The sequence below is a fragment of the Leucopleurus acutus genome (genome assembly GCF_964270905.1).
Source record: "Leucopleurus acutus genome assembly, chromosome: X".
NCBI classification, from domain to species: Eukaryota; Metazoa; Chordata; class Mammalia; order Artiodactyla; family Delphinidae; genus Leucopleurus; species Leucopleurus acutus.
In genome coordinates this window covers 116,838,904-116,854,293 of record NC_139148.1, presented here as the reverse complement: position 1 = coordinate 116,854,293, position 15,390 = coordinate 116,838,904, and the positions used below count along the sequence as shown (strand labels likewise).

General features: G+C 40.1%; 1 protein-coding gene across 1 annotated transcript in view; it reads right to left on the bottom strand.

Moving 5' to 3' along the window:
• The window catches only part of ADGRG4 (adhesion G protein-coupled receptor G4), a gene marked incomplete at both ends in the record, with an annotated part of 71,604 nt that extends 59,620 nt beyond the window's left edge, over window positions 1–11,984 (bottom strand). The window contains 1 exon segment of the mRNA XM_082864413.1: window positions 11,915–11,984. Within this exon segment, the coding sequence (XP_082720539.1) occupies window positions 11,915–11,984 (70 nt within the window).
• Between the last annotated feature and the right edge of the window lie 3,406 nt (window positions 11,985–15,390).

Sequence of the window (15,390 nt, the reverse complement as noted above, 5' to 3'; positions counted from 1 at the left end):
AATGGTTATTATGGTGAACATAAATCTCCAGGGCTTACTTGTCCCTTAAAAGAGAATGTATCATAATTTCACATGCTCTACAAGGGCCTCTGCTCTCTGCAGTATGATAGTATAAAACCAGTTGCCAAAGGACATGAACAAGCAAGTAACTAAATCAGAAATATAAAAAGATGGGCTCTCACTATTTTTAAAACACAAGTTAGAACAACAATAAGATATCATTTTTTGCCTTTTAGGATGATAACACTTTAGATTAGAATATCTGGTACTGACTAGCCTGTGGGGAAACAAGTCACTTTAAAACACGGCTGGTGGTGGGAGTACAATTAGTACAGTCTGTCTTTTTTGTTTTTTGAAGGGCAATTTGTCAATATCTATGAAAATTTTAATTGTACATAATTGTGCATATGCTTTTGACCCAGCAATTCCATTTCTATCCATTTATTCTGGACAAGCATACATGTGTACAAAGCTGCAAGTACAAGAATATTTATTGCAGCATTGTTTGTAATTGATAAAAAAAGAGGAAAATCTCTATGTCTCAAGAAGTTAATTGTCACCTCTATACACTGGAATAGTAAAACAAACAAAGTACATGTATAGAGTCATGGAGAGATTTCCAAGGTTTACTATTATGTGAAATGGGAGTTACGTAAGTATAGATATAGTATTATCCTATTTCAAAAATAAGAGAAAAATGTGTGTGCCGGCATACACTAGAAAAAAATCTGAAAGAATACACTCCACATAAGAATGAGTATCTTCAGGTTTGAGATTTAGGGAGATTTTTACTTTCTATGTTATTTCAGTAATATTTGCATTTTTTAATAAACAATGTGTTCCATTTATAATCAGAAAAATAAGGATGGATAGATGATAGGTAGATAGATAGATAGATAGATAGATAGATAGATACATACATACATACATACATACATACATAGGACAGATAGATAGTAACCACTTGTGGCCATCCTTAAGGTTCTGCAGACAGAGGTAAGTCTTGCTTAGATCTGAGCAGAAGTGTGGTGTAGTGGAATCCAAAAAGGCCAGATTCAAGTCCCAGTTCTGCCCCTTCCTAGCTGCGTGAACATGGGAAATGAATGCAGGTAAAAGCATTTAAAATTTAAAAAAAAATTTTTTCATGAAGTATAGCGGATTTACAATATTGTGTTAGTTTCGGGTGCACAGCAAAGTGATTTGGATATACATATATATTATGTATACATATATAATATATATACATATATAATATGTATATTCTTTTACAGATTCTTTTCCGTTATAGGTTGTTACATGATATTGAATATAGTTCCCTGTGCTATACAGTAGGTCCTTGTTGGTTATCTATTTTACATATATAATAGTAATGTGTATATAGTAGTGTGTGCATGTTAATCCCAAACTCTTAATTTATCCCTCCCCCATGTGAAAGCTTTTAAGACAGCGTCTGGCATACGGTGAGCACTATATGTATGTTAAACTCACGTCACTTCTCTGAACCTCATTCCTCCATGGTAAGATGGGCGTAATAATTACCTACCTAGTAGGGACGTTATGAAAGCTGATGCAATAACTAACAAACTGATGCAATAACTAATGTTTAGGTCACGTTTGTGAGAAAGTTGATAAACTGCGAAGCCCCGTGTAAATGCCAGCTGCCGTGTTTGCCATTGTCATTATTAGAGGCCTTTTCTTCCACAACCTCCTCTGCGCCCTCACACATGCAAGCACGTCTGCGCTGAGCCCTTGCTGCAGCCTGCAGGCCCTGAGCAGGGCTTGGAGGAGGCTGGGCTGTGATGAGTTGGGACAGAAGCTTTGCCCTTCTGTTTGGCCAGGCAACCAGTGTTCTCTGGCGGGCCTCTCCAGGGCCCACTTCAAAAGCCACTTGTGTCTTTGCATATGATTTAACTATCCATTGCAGATGTCTGCTTGAACGCTGCCATCTGTTCCCTGGCAATTTTCAAGTTCAAATTGCATGATTGCTCCCCTGAAGCAATTGATTTGGCCATCCTCTGTGTCTCTTCGCCTCTATCCTCTGTTTCCTTTTGTTTTAAATTACATGTATTGTTTCCCCCACTTTAAAAAAAAAGAGGTGTTTTTTCCATTATAAAAGTGATACTGTACACGCTTTTTAAAAGAAAAAAATGGAAAGTATTAGAAAGTAAAAAGATGAGAACGAACTCAGCCAGAGTTCCACCACCCAGAGACAACCACCATTAACATTTTACAATATTTCTTTTGCTGTTTTGGTTCTGTGCATGGGTTTTGCTTGTTTCTATGCAGCTGAGATCATATTGTATGAAAAATGTGGTACCCTGCTTTCCTCACTTAACATTATGACATAAGTGTTTTCCCTGTTGGGAAAACCTTATCATAAACCCCATTTAAATGACTATGTTACAGCCCCCAGGAGTGCCAGACATCACTGTATTTGTATCGAGAAGATACACATAACATAAAATTCACCATTTTAATCATTTTAAAGTGTACAATTCAGTGGCATTTAGTACATTTACGATGGTGTACAATCATCACCATTATCTAGTTCCAGAACTTTTCATCACCCCCAGAGGAAACCCTGTACCAATTAAGCAGTCACTCCCCATCTGCCCCTCCCATCAGCCCCCGGAAACCACTAATCTGCTTTTTGTCTCTGTGGATTTGCCTATTCTAGACATTTCATATAAATGAAATCATACAATGTGGCTTTTTGTGTCTGGCTTATTTCACTTAGTGTAGTGTCTTAAACGTTCATCCATGTTGTAGCATGTGCCAGTACTTCATTCCTTTATATGGCTGAATAATTTCCATCGTATGGGTATACCACATTTTAAAAATTAATTCATCTATTAATGGATATTTGGGTTGTGTCTACCTTTTGGCTATTATGAACAGTGCTGCCATGAACATTCATGTTATTCATTTTGTTTGAACACATGTTTTCATTTCTTTTGTGTATATACCTAGGAGTGGGTCATATAGTAATTCTACGCTTAACTTATTGAGTGACAGCTGACCTGTTTTCCACAGTGGCTGCTCCATTTTACATTCCCACTAGCAACATATGAGGGTTCCAACTTCTCTACCTCCTTGCCAACTCTTGTTGTTTTCTGGGTTTTTTTAAATTAGTATTATAACCATCCTCGAGGGTGTGAGTGACATCTCATTGTGGTTTTGATTTGCATTTTCCTAACGACTAATGACATTGAGCATCTTTTCATGTGCTTGTTGACCATTTGCATATCTTCTATTCAAGTCCTTTGCCCATTTTTTTTTTTTTTTTTTTGCGGTACGCAGGCCTCTCACTGTTGTGGCCTCTCCCATTGCGGAGCACAGGCTCCGGACATGCAGGCTCAGCGGCCATGGCTCACGGGCCCAGCCGCTCCGCGGCATGTGGGATCTTCCCGGACCGGGGCACGAACCCGTGTCCCCTGCATTAGCAGGCGGACTCTCAACCACTGCACCACCGGGGAAGCCCCCTTTGCCCATTTTTAACTGGGTTGTCTTTTTATTGTTGAGTTGTAAGCAGTCTTTATGTATTCTGGATACTAGGACCTTATGAGATATATGACCTGCATATAGCTCCCTTTCTGTAGGCTGTCTTTTAACTTTCTTGATAGTGTCTTTTGATGCACAAAAGTTTTTAATTTTGATGAAGTCCAATTTATCTGTTTTTTCCTTTGTTGCTTGTTCTTTTGGTGTCATTTCTAAGAATCTATCTACTGTCAAATCCAAGGTCATGAAGATTTACCTCTATGCTTTCTTCTAAAAGTTTTATAGTTGTAGTTCTTACATTTAGATTGTTCATACATGTTGAGTTAATTTTTATATATGGTGTGAAGTAGGGGTCCAACTTCATTCTTTTACATGTGTTTACATGTATTTGTATGTATACATGCATATATGTTTACATACTCAGTTTTCCCATCACCATTTGTTAAGTAGATTATTTTTCCCCATTGAATGGTCTTGGCACCCTTGTGGAAAATTAATTGACCATATATGTATGGGTTTCTTTCTGAACTCTCAATTCTGTTCCATTAATCTATGTCTATCCTTATGCCAATAACACACTGTTTTGATTATTGTACTTTGTAGTAGGTTTTGAAATCAGGATGTGTGAGTCCTCCAACTTTGTTCTTTTTCAAGGTTGTGTTGGCTATTCAGTGTTCCTTGCAATTCCATGTGAATTGTGGGATTGGCTTTTCCATGTTTGTAAAAAAGACCATTGGAATTTTTTTTATTTATTGAAATGTTTTCTTTTTGGCCACACTGCACGGCTTGTGGGATCTTAGTTCCCCCACCAGGGATTGAACCCAGGCACACGGCAGTGAAAGCACTGAGTCCTAACCACTGGACCACCAGGGAACTCCCTAAAAAAGACCATTGGGATTTTGATAGAGTTTGCCTTGAATCTGTGGATCTCTTTGAGGTATATTGCCATCTTAATATTAAATCTGTAAACATGGGGTTTTTCCCATTTACTTAGGTCTTCTTTAATTTCTTTCAGCAATGTTCGTGGTTTGAGTGTAGAAGTCTTTCACCTACTTGGTTAAATTTATTCCTTGGTATTTTATTCTTTTAGAAAGTATTGTAAATGAAATTGTTTTCTTAACTTCATTTCAGATTGTTCATTGTTAGTGCATAGAATGTACTACTAATTTTTATGTGTTGATCTTGTATCCTGCAATTTGTTTGTTAACTTAATCATCTGTTTTTCAGATTCTTTAGGATGTTCTTTGTGTAAGATCATATTATCTACAAACAGAGATCGTTTTACTTTTTCTTTCCAGTTTGGATGTCTTATTTCTTTTTCTTGTCCAATTGCTCTGGCTAGAACTTCCAGCACAATACTGAATAGAAGTGGCAGAAGTGGGCATTCTGGTCTTGTTCCGGATCTTAGGGGAAGATTTTAGCTATTCACAATTAAGTATGATGTTCACTATTAGGTTTTCATAGATGCCCTTTACAGCTTGAGGAAGTTTCCTTCTATTTCTAGAGTGTTGAGTGCTTTTATCATGAAAGGGTGTTGGATTTTGTCAAATGTTTTTTCTGCATCAATTAAGATGATCATATGTTTTTTTCCCTCCAATCTATTAATGTAGTGTATTACATTGGTAGATGAATTTTTATATGTTGAAACACCTTTGCATTCCTAATATAAATTCCACTTGGTCAGGGTAGATAATCCTCAGTATGCTGCTGGATTTAGTCTGCCAGTATATTGTTAAGAATTTTTGCATCTAGATTCATATGGGATATTGGTGTGTAGTTTTCTTTCTCATGATATCTTTATATGCCAGCTACCATTTTATAACTCTCTAGCAGATTGATATAGCAAGAGAATGTGCCCCAGGTCTTTCTCTGGCGGAGCCAGAGGGAAAATAATACTCTTGCCATATTGCCACAATACTCACTCAAGATGTCATTCTATTTTGCTTTTTGCTAAATTCTAAAGCTGCTTTGCCTGAGGATGCCAAGTTTAAGCAATTTTTAAAGCAGAATTGAATTCACTGAGCATAAAACAATGCCAGTTTTTCCCAGAATGCTCCAACTTTTGTATTATCTGATTTTCTGGGCAGTAGTATAACTGGAGTCTTGGCCACTATTGCCAGTTTCCAGTGCTCAGCATAATGGTTGGCACGTAGTAGGTACTTTATTGCTATTTACTGAATATAACCATTGTTCCCTATTATTAGGGTACTGAGTTGGAAGCTGACAGGTGAGCATATGGAGGGCTGTCCCTTGTGCAAAAGTATCAGTGCTGTGGGTGAAGCATCTGGCATAAGATGACAAATTCTGAACTACAGACTGAACTTGTGCCCTGCCCTCTGTTTTAGAGAACCTTTGGCAAAAGATCAGGAGATAGTTCCCTCTCCCCATCAGACCCCAAAAGTAACAAATACATCCATTTTAAAAGTCAGTGAGGTTGGGCTTCCCTGGTGGCGCAGTGGTTGACAGTCCGCCTGCCGATGCAGGGGACGCGGGTTCGTGCCCCAATCCAAGGAGGATCCCACATGCCGCGGAGCGGCTGGGCCCGTGAGCCATGGCCGCTGAGCCTGCGCGTCCGGAGCCTGTGCTCCGCAACGGGAGAGGCCACAACAGTGAGAGGCCCGTGTACCGCAAAAAAAAAAAAAAAAAAAAAAGTCAGTGAGGCAAATCTGCAAAATTATTAGTGACTAGTAGTCCAAGGTCTGGCCAAAAGACTTGTAAATTGTGTCAAGTGTTCATTGAATTGAATCAGTGTTCACTGATGTCTCCTCAGTGAACAGTGGGACGTACAGATAGAGAAGCTCTTTGTAGTTGCCAGATCAGCTCGGCTCATAAGCCTGAGTTTAAAAAGGCATCATTCTCCCCTCACACTTTAATACTGTACAGTCCAAACCCCTAGGACTCATGGGCAGTGCTTTGAGCCACTTTTTTGACAAAAATGGCTCCATTTTTCCACTCTGCGGTTTTCTTAAAATAGCTCAGTGTTTTCTAGTCACCGTAAAGTAGTGTTGATTTCTAAGCTATCACATTTGACTTTATTCTTCTACTCTGAAAAATCTTGACTTGTTTGAGTGTATATAATATATATAAAGGGAGCCTTAATGGATTTGTTTTCATAATTTAAGATTTTTTGTATTTGCTCTTGTATAATTGTTTTTAAAGGAAAGCATTACAGAATTGAGGGTGGAATTCTTAGAACCAAAGTTGCTCTTAATAAAAATCACCACATACTTGGACCACGAAAAAAAAATAAAGGTCAGTGAGGGAATTCTCTGGGGGTCCAGTGGTTAGGAGGCTTTCACTGCCATGGCCCGGGTTCAATCCCTGGTCAGGGAACTAAGATCCCGCAAGCTGCGAGGCGTGGCTGATAAATAAATAAACAAACAAACAAACAAATAAATTAAATTAAATTAAAGGCAGTGAATAAAACGTTTAGAACTCTAAGAGATAGATAATTTGCATGATTTTTTTTCAGTAAAGTCCCTTTATTTTCTGAGACAGCATTAGTAATCATCAGATATATTCTATACTTGTTTTCCTGTCCTCTCTTGGCAAAGATTCTCCTTGAAATGTGAAAGTATTTCAAAGGTTAGGGGACTGAGATTCTAGGTGCACTGCCCTGCATCGTCTTAGGAGGAGTGGACGAATGAGGTTTACCCCTGGTCAGGCACTGTGGGCATGATCTGGTCACTGTTTCTCCCCCATGAGGTGACCTGTTTCCTCTACTTTACCCAAGAGTTCTGATCCAGGGAACCTGATTGAGCATCAGAGTCTGAGTGTAATAGTTGCTAGGGTGCTGTAACAAAGTACCACAAACAACAGGAATGTATTGTCTCACAGCTCTGGAGGCTAGAAGTCTGAGGTCAAAGTGTCAGCAGGGTTGTTTCCTTCTGAGGACTCTGAGGGAAAAATCTGTTCCAGGCCTCTCTCCTAGTTTCTGGTGGTTTACTGACATATGTGGTGTTCCGTGGCTTCTGCTGCATCACCCCAATCTCTGCCTTTATCCTCACACGGCCTTCTCCTTGTGTGCTTGTCTGTGTCCAAATGTCCCCTTTGTATAAGGACCACCATCATATTGGATTAGGGGTCTGCACTACTACAATGTGACTCCATCTTTCCTTGACTAATTACATTTGTAATGACCCTATTTCTAAACACGATCACATTCTCAGGTGCTGAGGGCTAGGACTTCAACATGTGAATTATGGGAGGGAAACAATTCAACTCATAATACTGCATAAGGCTCAAGGCCCAGCTAACCACCTGGCAATACCTTCTATTCAAGGAGGGAGAGGGGGCAGAGCAGATTTGGGGGATGGATCCCACCGGAGTCATTGGCTGTTTCAATCCTGTAGAGAATCTGCCCACTGTGAAGGTAAGCATTCTGCCAAGGGCACACCATGCCTGCCTCAACTAGGAAATGTCATTACTCACTCATAAAAGGGCTCTTCTGGCTCTTAGTATCACAAATCCTTGCAAATGAATAGCCAGGAGCATTGAAACACTTGGTAGACCGGGTGCTGGCAGACCCATGGCTGTCTGAGTAGATACAGTAGATTCATGCTTGATACTGGGAAGCTTCATTACCCACATCACCATGGCCAACCTGTGGACAACCACAGAGGCCCAGAGCTACTGCCATCTATTGCCTATACTTCCCACTGGTCTTGTGAGTAACCAACTAATCTTTAGATAAACCCTTGTACATTGTTGGTGGGAATGTAAATTGGTGCAGTCACTATGGAAAACAGTATAGAGGTTCCTCAAAAAACTAAAAATAGAGTTACCATATGACCTAGAAATTCCATTCCTGAGTATATATCTGGAAAAAACGAGAACTCTAATTTAAAAAGATATATGCACCCAACAATCAAAGCAGCACTATTTACAATAGCCAAGATGTGGAAGCAAACTGAGTGTCCATCAACAGATGATTGGATAAAGAAGATGTGATATCTATATCTATATAATGGAATATTATGCAGCCATAAAAAAGAATGAAATTCTGCCATTTGCAGCAACGTAGATGGACCTAGAGAATATTATGCTTAGTGATATAAGTCAGACACTGAATACAGTATATCATTTATATGTGGACTCTAAAATGTAATGCGAATGTATATGCAAAACAGAAACAGACTCACAGGTATAGAAAATAAACTAGTGGTTACCAGTGGAGGAAGGAAGGGGGAGGTACAATAAGGGAGTAGGGGATTAAAAAGTATACACTATTATGTACGAAATAAGCTACAAGGATATATTGTATAGCACAGGGAATTCTAGCCATTATCTTGTAATAACTTTGAATGGAGTATAATCTGTAAAAATACTGAATCACTATGTTGTACACCTGAAACTAATATAATATTGTAAATCAATATACTTCAATAAAAATTAATTAGTTAATAAAAACAGATGATATATTAAGCCTGAAACATTGTATATGGAAAAAATTTCCTACCATCAATGAATAACTTTGCCCTCTACAAATGTAAAAAAAGACAAAACCGAAAAACCAGATCTGCCATATACAGAAGCATCCAACTTTGAGGCTCATTTCTCTCACCAGTCACCAGTTACAGAGTTATCCACATGTCCTCTCCTCCAGTACCAGGTTGCTGACCACGCGTGTGGCCTGCCAAGAGTTCTTGTTGGAATGGGAGGCAAAGGAATTACCCTCACAAAGGTAATGAGATTGCTCCTTCAAAATTGGGCCTAAGGCCCATGTCTCACCCAACAAAATGGATGCCCTTACTCATAAAGCCAGAAGTACCCTGGACCATTCATTTACTTGACACTGATGATCACTGAGGCCCAACTATATGGCAGTGTTGGAGTGCAGTGATAGAGCGAACACATGTCCACACCAGGTCCCTGACCTTCGTCAGTTTAACATTCCAGAGAGAGAGAGAGGCAGTCACTCAACAAGGAGAGAGAATTACAAATTGTGAACAGTACTCGGAAGGAAATTAACAGGCTGATGAGCTAGATAATGCGAGGGGCAGGGATGAGGGGAACGGGAACGTCTACATTCAATCAGATAGCTAAGGAAGGCCTCCCTGAAGAAGAGTTATTTGGGACTTCCCTGGCGGTCCAGTGGTTAGAGGGCCACGCTTCCACTGCAGGGGGCACAGGTTTGATCCCTAGTTGGGGAACTAAGATCCTGCAAGTTGAGTAGCCAAAAAATAAATAAATAAATACACATTTTAAAAAACTTATGAAGAAGAGTCATTTTAGTTTAGTCCTAGGAGATGAAGAAGAGCCAGGGTTACAAAGATGTGAAGTAAGAGTGACCCAGACATGGGTAATAGTACGCGCAAAGGCCTTGAGGTGGGACTATGCTTGCCATTCTCAAGGACTAGGAAGGAAGCTGGTGTGTCTGGAGTGAGAGAGAGGGAGAGGAAGCATAGTAGGAAACGAGGCCCAAGAGGCCCTGAGACCAGATAGCGCAGTGCTTTTTAGGGCTAATTAAAGAGTTGGGATTGTATCCTAATTGTGATGGAGACATATTGGCAAGTTTTGAGTAGAAGAGTGACTGATCTGACTTAATACATCAAAGGATGGCTCTGACTGCTGTGTTGAGAATAGGCTATCGCAGAGCAAGAATAAAAGCAGGGAGCCCAGAGGCTATTTCTGTTTTATTCCTTACCTCTACCCTTTCTTCCTCCCTCCCCCGCTCCACTCTGCAACTATTCAGTTCCTGACCTCAGTCTTCCTCCCTTCTTTCTGGCACTGCTCTCACCTTTAGACTTTACAATGATTTGATTTCTTCTTCTTGACCCTTGGTATTTCCTCCATGGGCATGGTTTTGCTCCACACTCTGGCCTCATCCAGCGACAGCATCTGAATCACCCTCTGCCTGATCTAGGCTTGGCCCTCGCCCTGTCTCCCACGATGACCCTCACAGTTGGGAGGCTGGTGACTCTTCTGGAGCCTGAAGGGGACTGAACCTTAGTCATACTATTTTTTTCAAGAACCAATTTTTGTTCCAGGAAGAAAATGATGACTTTCTCACCAACTGAAGGACAATGAAAACTGTTTAATAACCTAAAAGAAACACTGCCTTGCCTCATGGATTTGAAGGTTTAAAATCTGCACATCTATCATAATTTCCATTGACCAATGACATTCCTCACAAAAGCCATTCTAACCTTCCAGCATCACACACTCTTCCACTTTTTCTTCCATGACTACACTAAAGACTTCTAGATCGCTCCATTCCTAGATCCCTCTTATCCATGCCCCATGCCCTGCCCACACACACACAAATCCACTTAGAGTTTGTGTCACGTACACCACCACCGTACAGGTGTTCAAGGTTTTATCATTTCAAACTGCATTAATTTATTAAATCAGCAAATATGTACTGACAAGCTGTGTGTCAAGACCTGTGCCGGATGTTTTGGATAAAGAAATCGAGCAAACACAGTTTCTTGCCTTTGAGGAAATAGTCAGGGAAAAGAGAAATCAACATCCTAGCAGGTAGTCAAGGCCAGGCGACACAGTTGCCACTGTGCCCCCTAGATTCCATTTCAAGCTTTATGATAAGAAACATGGTTTCCCATCAGGCTCTGCACACAGTCAGTGCTTGTTGTTGATGGCGATGATGATTTGGTATTTTTCCAGAAGATCAGCTCTCAAATCTGAGGGCCACTCAAATCAAACCCCACTTCTGTTTCATCAAGGAACTGTCCCTCATTGGCATGTATGGCCTTTTAGCTAAAGACTGATGTGCTAACTGAGCAATGTTACCAACTGAATTCACTTAACATGGACAAGATTGCAGTCTTCCAAGACAACCTCGTTCTTATGTCTGCAAATTACCAGCTACTTCAGTTCAACTGTCTCCATCATCTATTTGCTGCAGAATAGAAACAAAGACAGAATCTATCTCCATTCTGATCAGAGTTTAGGCAAGGGCTGGGCCTCCCAGAACAGATGCCTGTTCATCACACCTCAGCTTCCCTGTCTATACGCTATGATTGTTGATATATATATATATATATATATATATATATATATATATATATATATATATATATCATGGAGACAGAAAGATGATATCATAATGCTCCAGGGAGCTTTAAATAAAGCATTATGCATAAGAGAAAACAGCCTAAAAGAAAACCCAAATCTTATGTTAGGTGTGTATTAGCCACCAAATGGCATGTCAGAGTTTCATTAAGATATGTCAAAGACAGCAGTAGTCCAAGCTACTGTCTACTTGGGGCCAGTTCTCCACCAGTCACAGGGAATCCTGAGAGAGTGGATTCACTTGCTGAAGCTCCAGCTTGTCCTATAGCCATATGGACCGACAGGAAGCCATTGAGAAGCAGCCCAGCAATTTTTCAAATGGTTTATTTCGGTAACCTACTGTCCATGAGATACTGAAAAAGATAATAAGAATACATTTTCTTACCTGAGAGAAAGATAAAACTCAACATGAGAATGGTTCCATAAAGCCTCTGATATATGATGTGTTCTTTCATTGTCTAAACCTGCGTTCAAAAAGTCAGAAATATGCCCAGTTCAGATTCAGAACAAACGATCTCCAAGTACATGTGACTATACTTTTCCTTCGCATCCCACACAAGACTTTTTCCTCATGCTCAAAGCCATGGCAGCAGCCACAGTATAGACCCTTGCCTGAGTTATGCAGCCTGGCGGCAACCTCACCAACTGATTTCTTTGCATATCCGTTTAACACATTTTATTGAGTGCCTACTATGTGTCAGACACCGTGTTGTACACTGGGAATACAGTGCTGGGAAGACAAGACAGAGATTCCTGCCCTCACGAGGCACTTAGTCCAGAGGGGAAGGCAGCCATTAAATGCATAATTACAAAATGTGATGTATTCAACATTAATGCACACAACTTCAACCCAACAACTTGCTGTTTTAATGATCTGAAACTTTTTGGAGGAAGCATTATGCAAGATCTTATTAACAAAAGTAACTCATCAAAGCATTGCTATTTTTTAATCTTTTTTGTTGTTGTTGTTTTTTGGGGGGGGGGGTTTGGCCATGCTGCACATCATGTGGGACCTACCAGGGATCAAACCCATGCCCCCTGCAGTGGAAGCACAGTGTCCCAACCACTGGATAACCAGGGAATTCCCAAATCATTGCTATTTTTAAAAAGCAGACCTGTTTAGAGAAACCTGACCACCTCATTACATTTATCCACCTTCTCTCCTTAAATAATCGTAACTAAAGCTACTTATTTGGGAAACACACTGGAAGTCCCCCTTTCTCCAACCAAAACAGTATTGAAACTACAAATCCTATAGAAACATATTACAGAAGCTTGGCAGTAAGATGCTGATGGGCATTTTCTGATTTTAAATAAAATACACTTCTGAATGATTTACTACTGATTTAAACATTTTTTTATAGGATAATGCAACATATTGTATTTCTTTCCACTTCTAAGCAGGGTTTGGAGTGAATAGACTCACTTTACATTTAAAGTAACAGAAGCCAATTAGGAAACCAAATGAGTCTTGGGCTTGCTATGAGCGCCAGCCATTAATAAACCTCTTCATATTTACCAAGTGTTCTACTGCCATTCTCATTAGAATAATAAGGGAATTTGTATGACTTGGATGGATTTTCTAAACTACGAGCTTAGAAGTAAGGGGATGTCTAAATCTTTTATAACTTGCAAGATGAAAGGCAGCTTAAACTTCCAGTGCTGGAAGAGGAACAGACTGCTAATCCGTAACTAGCTTTGAGACCGTATTGCTGTTCCTTCATTTTCCTGGGCCTCAGTTTCCTTATCTGTAAAAATAGAGATAATAATCTGCCTATTTCCCAGAACTGCTATAAAAGAGGATCAAATGAGGTTATATTTCAAACGCAATTTTCAAAGTATAAAGGGCTATAGAAATGAATATGATTGCTATCTATAAAATGGAATTTATACCTTTCTTGAATTTCCTCTAAACTTTTATAACAATTTCACGGTATGTTTCAGAAACTTACCTCACACCCCATAAATAAATCATGGGACATTCTCACTACAGAATACTATGCAGTCATTGAAAGGAATAAGGTAAGTCTCTGTGTCTATCAGGCATGAAAAGGTGGGTTGGTAAAGGGGGCAGGGACTGAGGACTTTTCCTTTATATACCATACAATTCTGTACTGCTTGATTCTTTTATAATTATCATACGTTACCTATGTGATTTTAAAAATTGAAGGAAAGGAAAAAGAAAGGGAGGGAAAGAGGAAGGGAGGGAAAACAGGAAGGAGGGGGACGAGAGAGATAGGAAGGAAGAATGGGAATGAAATCAGTTTCCTGTGTGCCTCATACCATTCCATACTGCTTGATTACTTTACAGTGAACCTGTATTACTCCCATAATTTTTTTAAAAATGAAGGAAAGAAGGAAAGAAAGAAAAGGGAAAGAGAGAAAGGGAGGGTAGAGATTAAGGACCTTTATGCCTCATACAGTTACATGCAATTTGGTTTTGTATGATGAATATCTGTTACTTTTATAATTTAAAGAAATTTAAAGGAAGGAAAAAAAGAAAGAAGGAAGGAAGGAAGGAAGAGAGGAAGACACTTACCTGAGAACTAGACTCCCTTAGCCTCCCACCCCCGTGTCACCGTGGGGTCCAAAAGAAGAGTTTGCTTTGCCAATGACCAGATCTGGTCTCTGAATCCCTATGTTTGATGTGAAATGAAACGAGCAAAACAAAAAGCAAGAGCTTCATTATCTGCTGGCCATGCCTCACTCACCTTCCTTTGTGGATCAGACCAGCCTCTCTGCTCTTAGCTTTATGGGGCTTGTTGGTCGGGCACATCCTCTTTTAGTGGCTGGTAGCACGTCATGGGGCTGCTCTCCCAAGCATGAAATGAGCATGAGCAAAGTTCTCAGGTTATTGCACACCCGCAATAACCCATTAATTTGAGGGCTCTTTCCCAGTTTTCACTAACGATTATCTTCAGTCGCTAGTTGATTTTGGCTTTAATTAAATTAGATCTATTAAACAGGTACTTACTCACTTAACTCAAGCTCATTTCACTTTATTGAGAAAGTGGGGAGGGGGCGTGGAGCAGAAAGCAGAGGCCAAGAAAGTATTAATTTGTTCACATCTCACACTGTCAGTATGGGGGAGCCAGCAGTTTACCGTCACTGCAGATCCATCCTTCAAGTTGCCTTGAAAAGAAGTAGAATTACTGAGGGACTTCCCTGGTGGTTCAGTGGTTAGGACTCAGCGCTTTTACTGCCCAGGCCTGGGTTCAATCTGTGGTCCAGGAACTAAGATCCTGCAAGCCGCTAGGTGTGGCTAAAATAATAAAAAAGAAGTAGACTTACTGAACTGGTTTGTTGGTATCATTCTCAAGACGGGGGATGTAGTTTTTACCCCAGAATGTGTCATTACAGCCCTTTGGGGATGATGGAAATGTCAAATCCCATCAACCATCCAGAGATGGTTCCTGCCACCCTCTGCATTTCCAAGCTCAGGACCCTGAGGTCCACAGGGTGGAATGATTTGCTCAAGGTCATGGACCTTATGAGAGGCAGGGCAGGGACTAGAACCGAGGCTCCTGACTCTCAGACCAATGTATTTTCCTTTCCACTTCACACCTTAAATGGAAAAAGTCAGTCTAAAAAGAGGCTGAGTCCAAAAAATAAAATAAAATAATAAAATAAAATAAAATATGAGGTTGAGTCAACCTATTATCTGTAGGTACTCCATGGGGGGAGGAGGGGAGAAGGGGTGGATCAGAATCACGCATTACTCACCCCCAAGCCCAGAAACTGTGATCAACATGGTGGATGAGAACCCAGGTTTTGCAGAAGATAGATGAGTTCGAATCGCCATTGTGTGATTTAGGGCCAGTTCCCTAACATCTCTGGAGCCCTCAATGTCCTCGTTTGTAA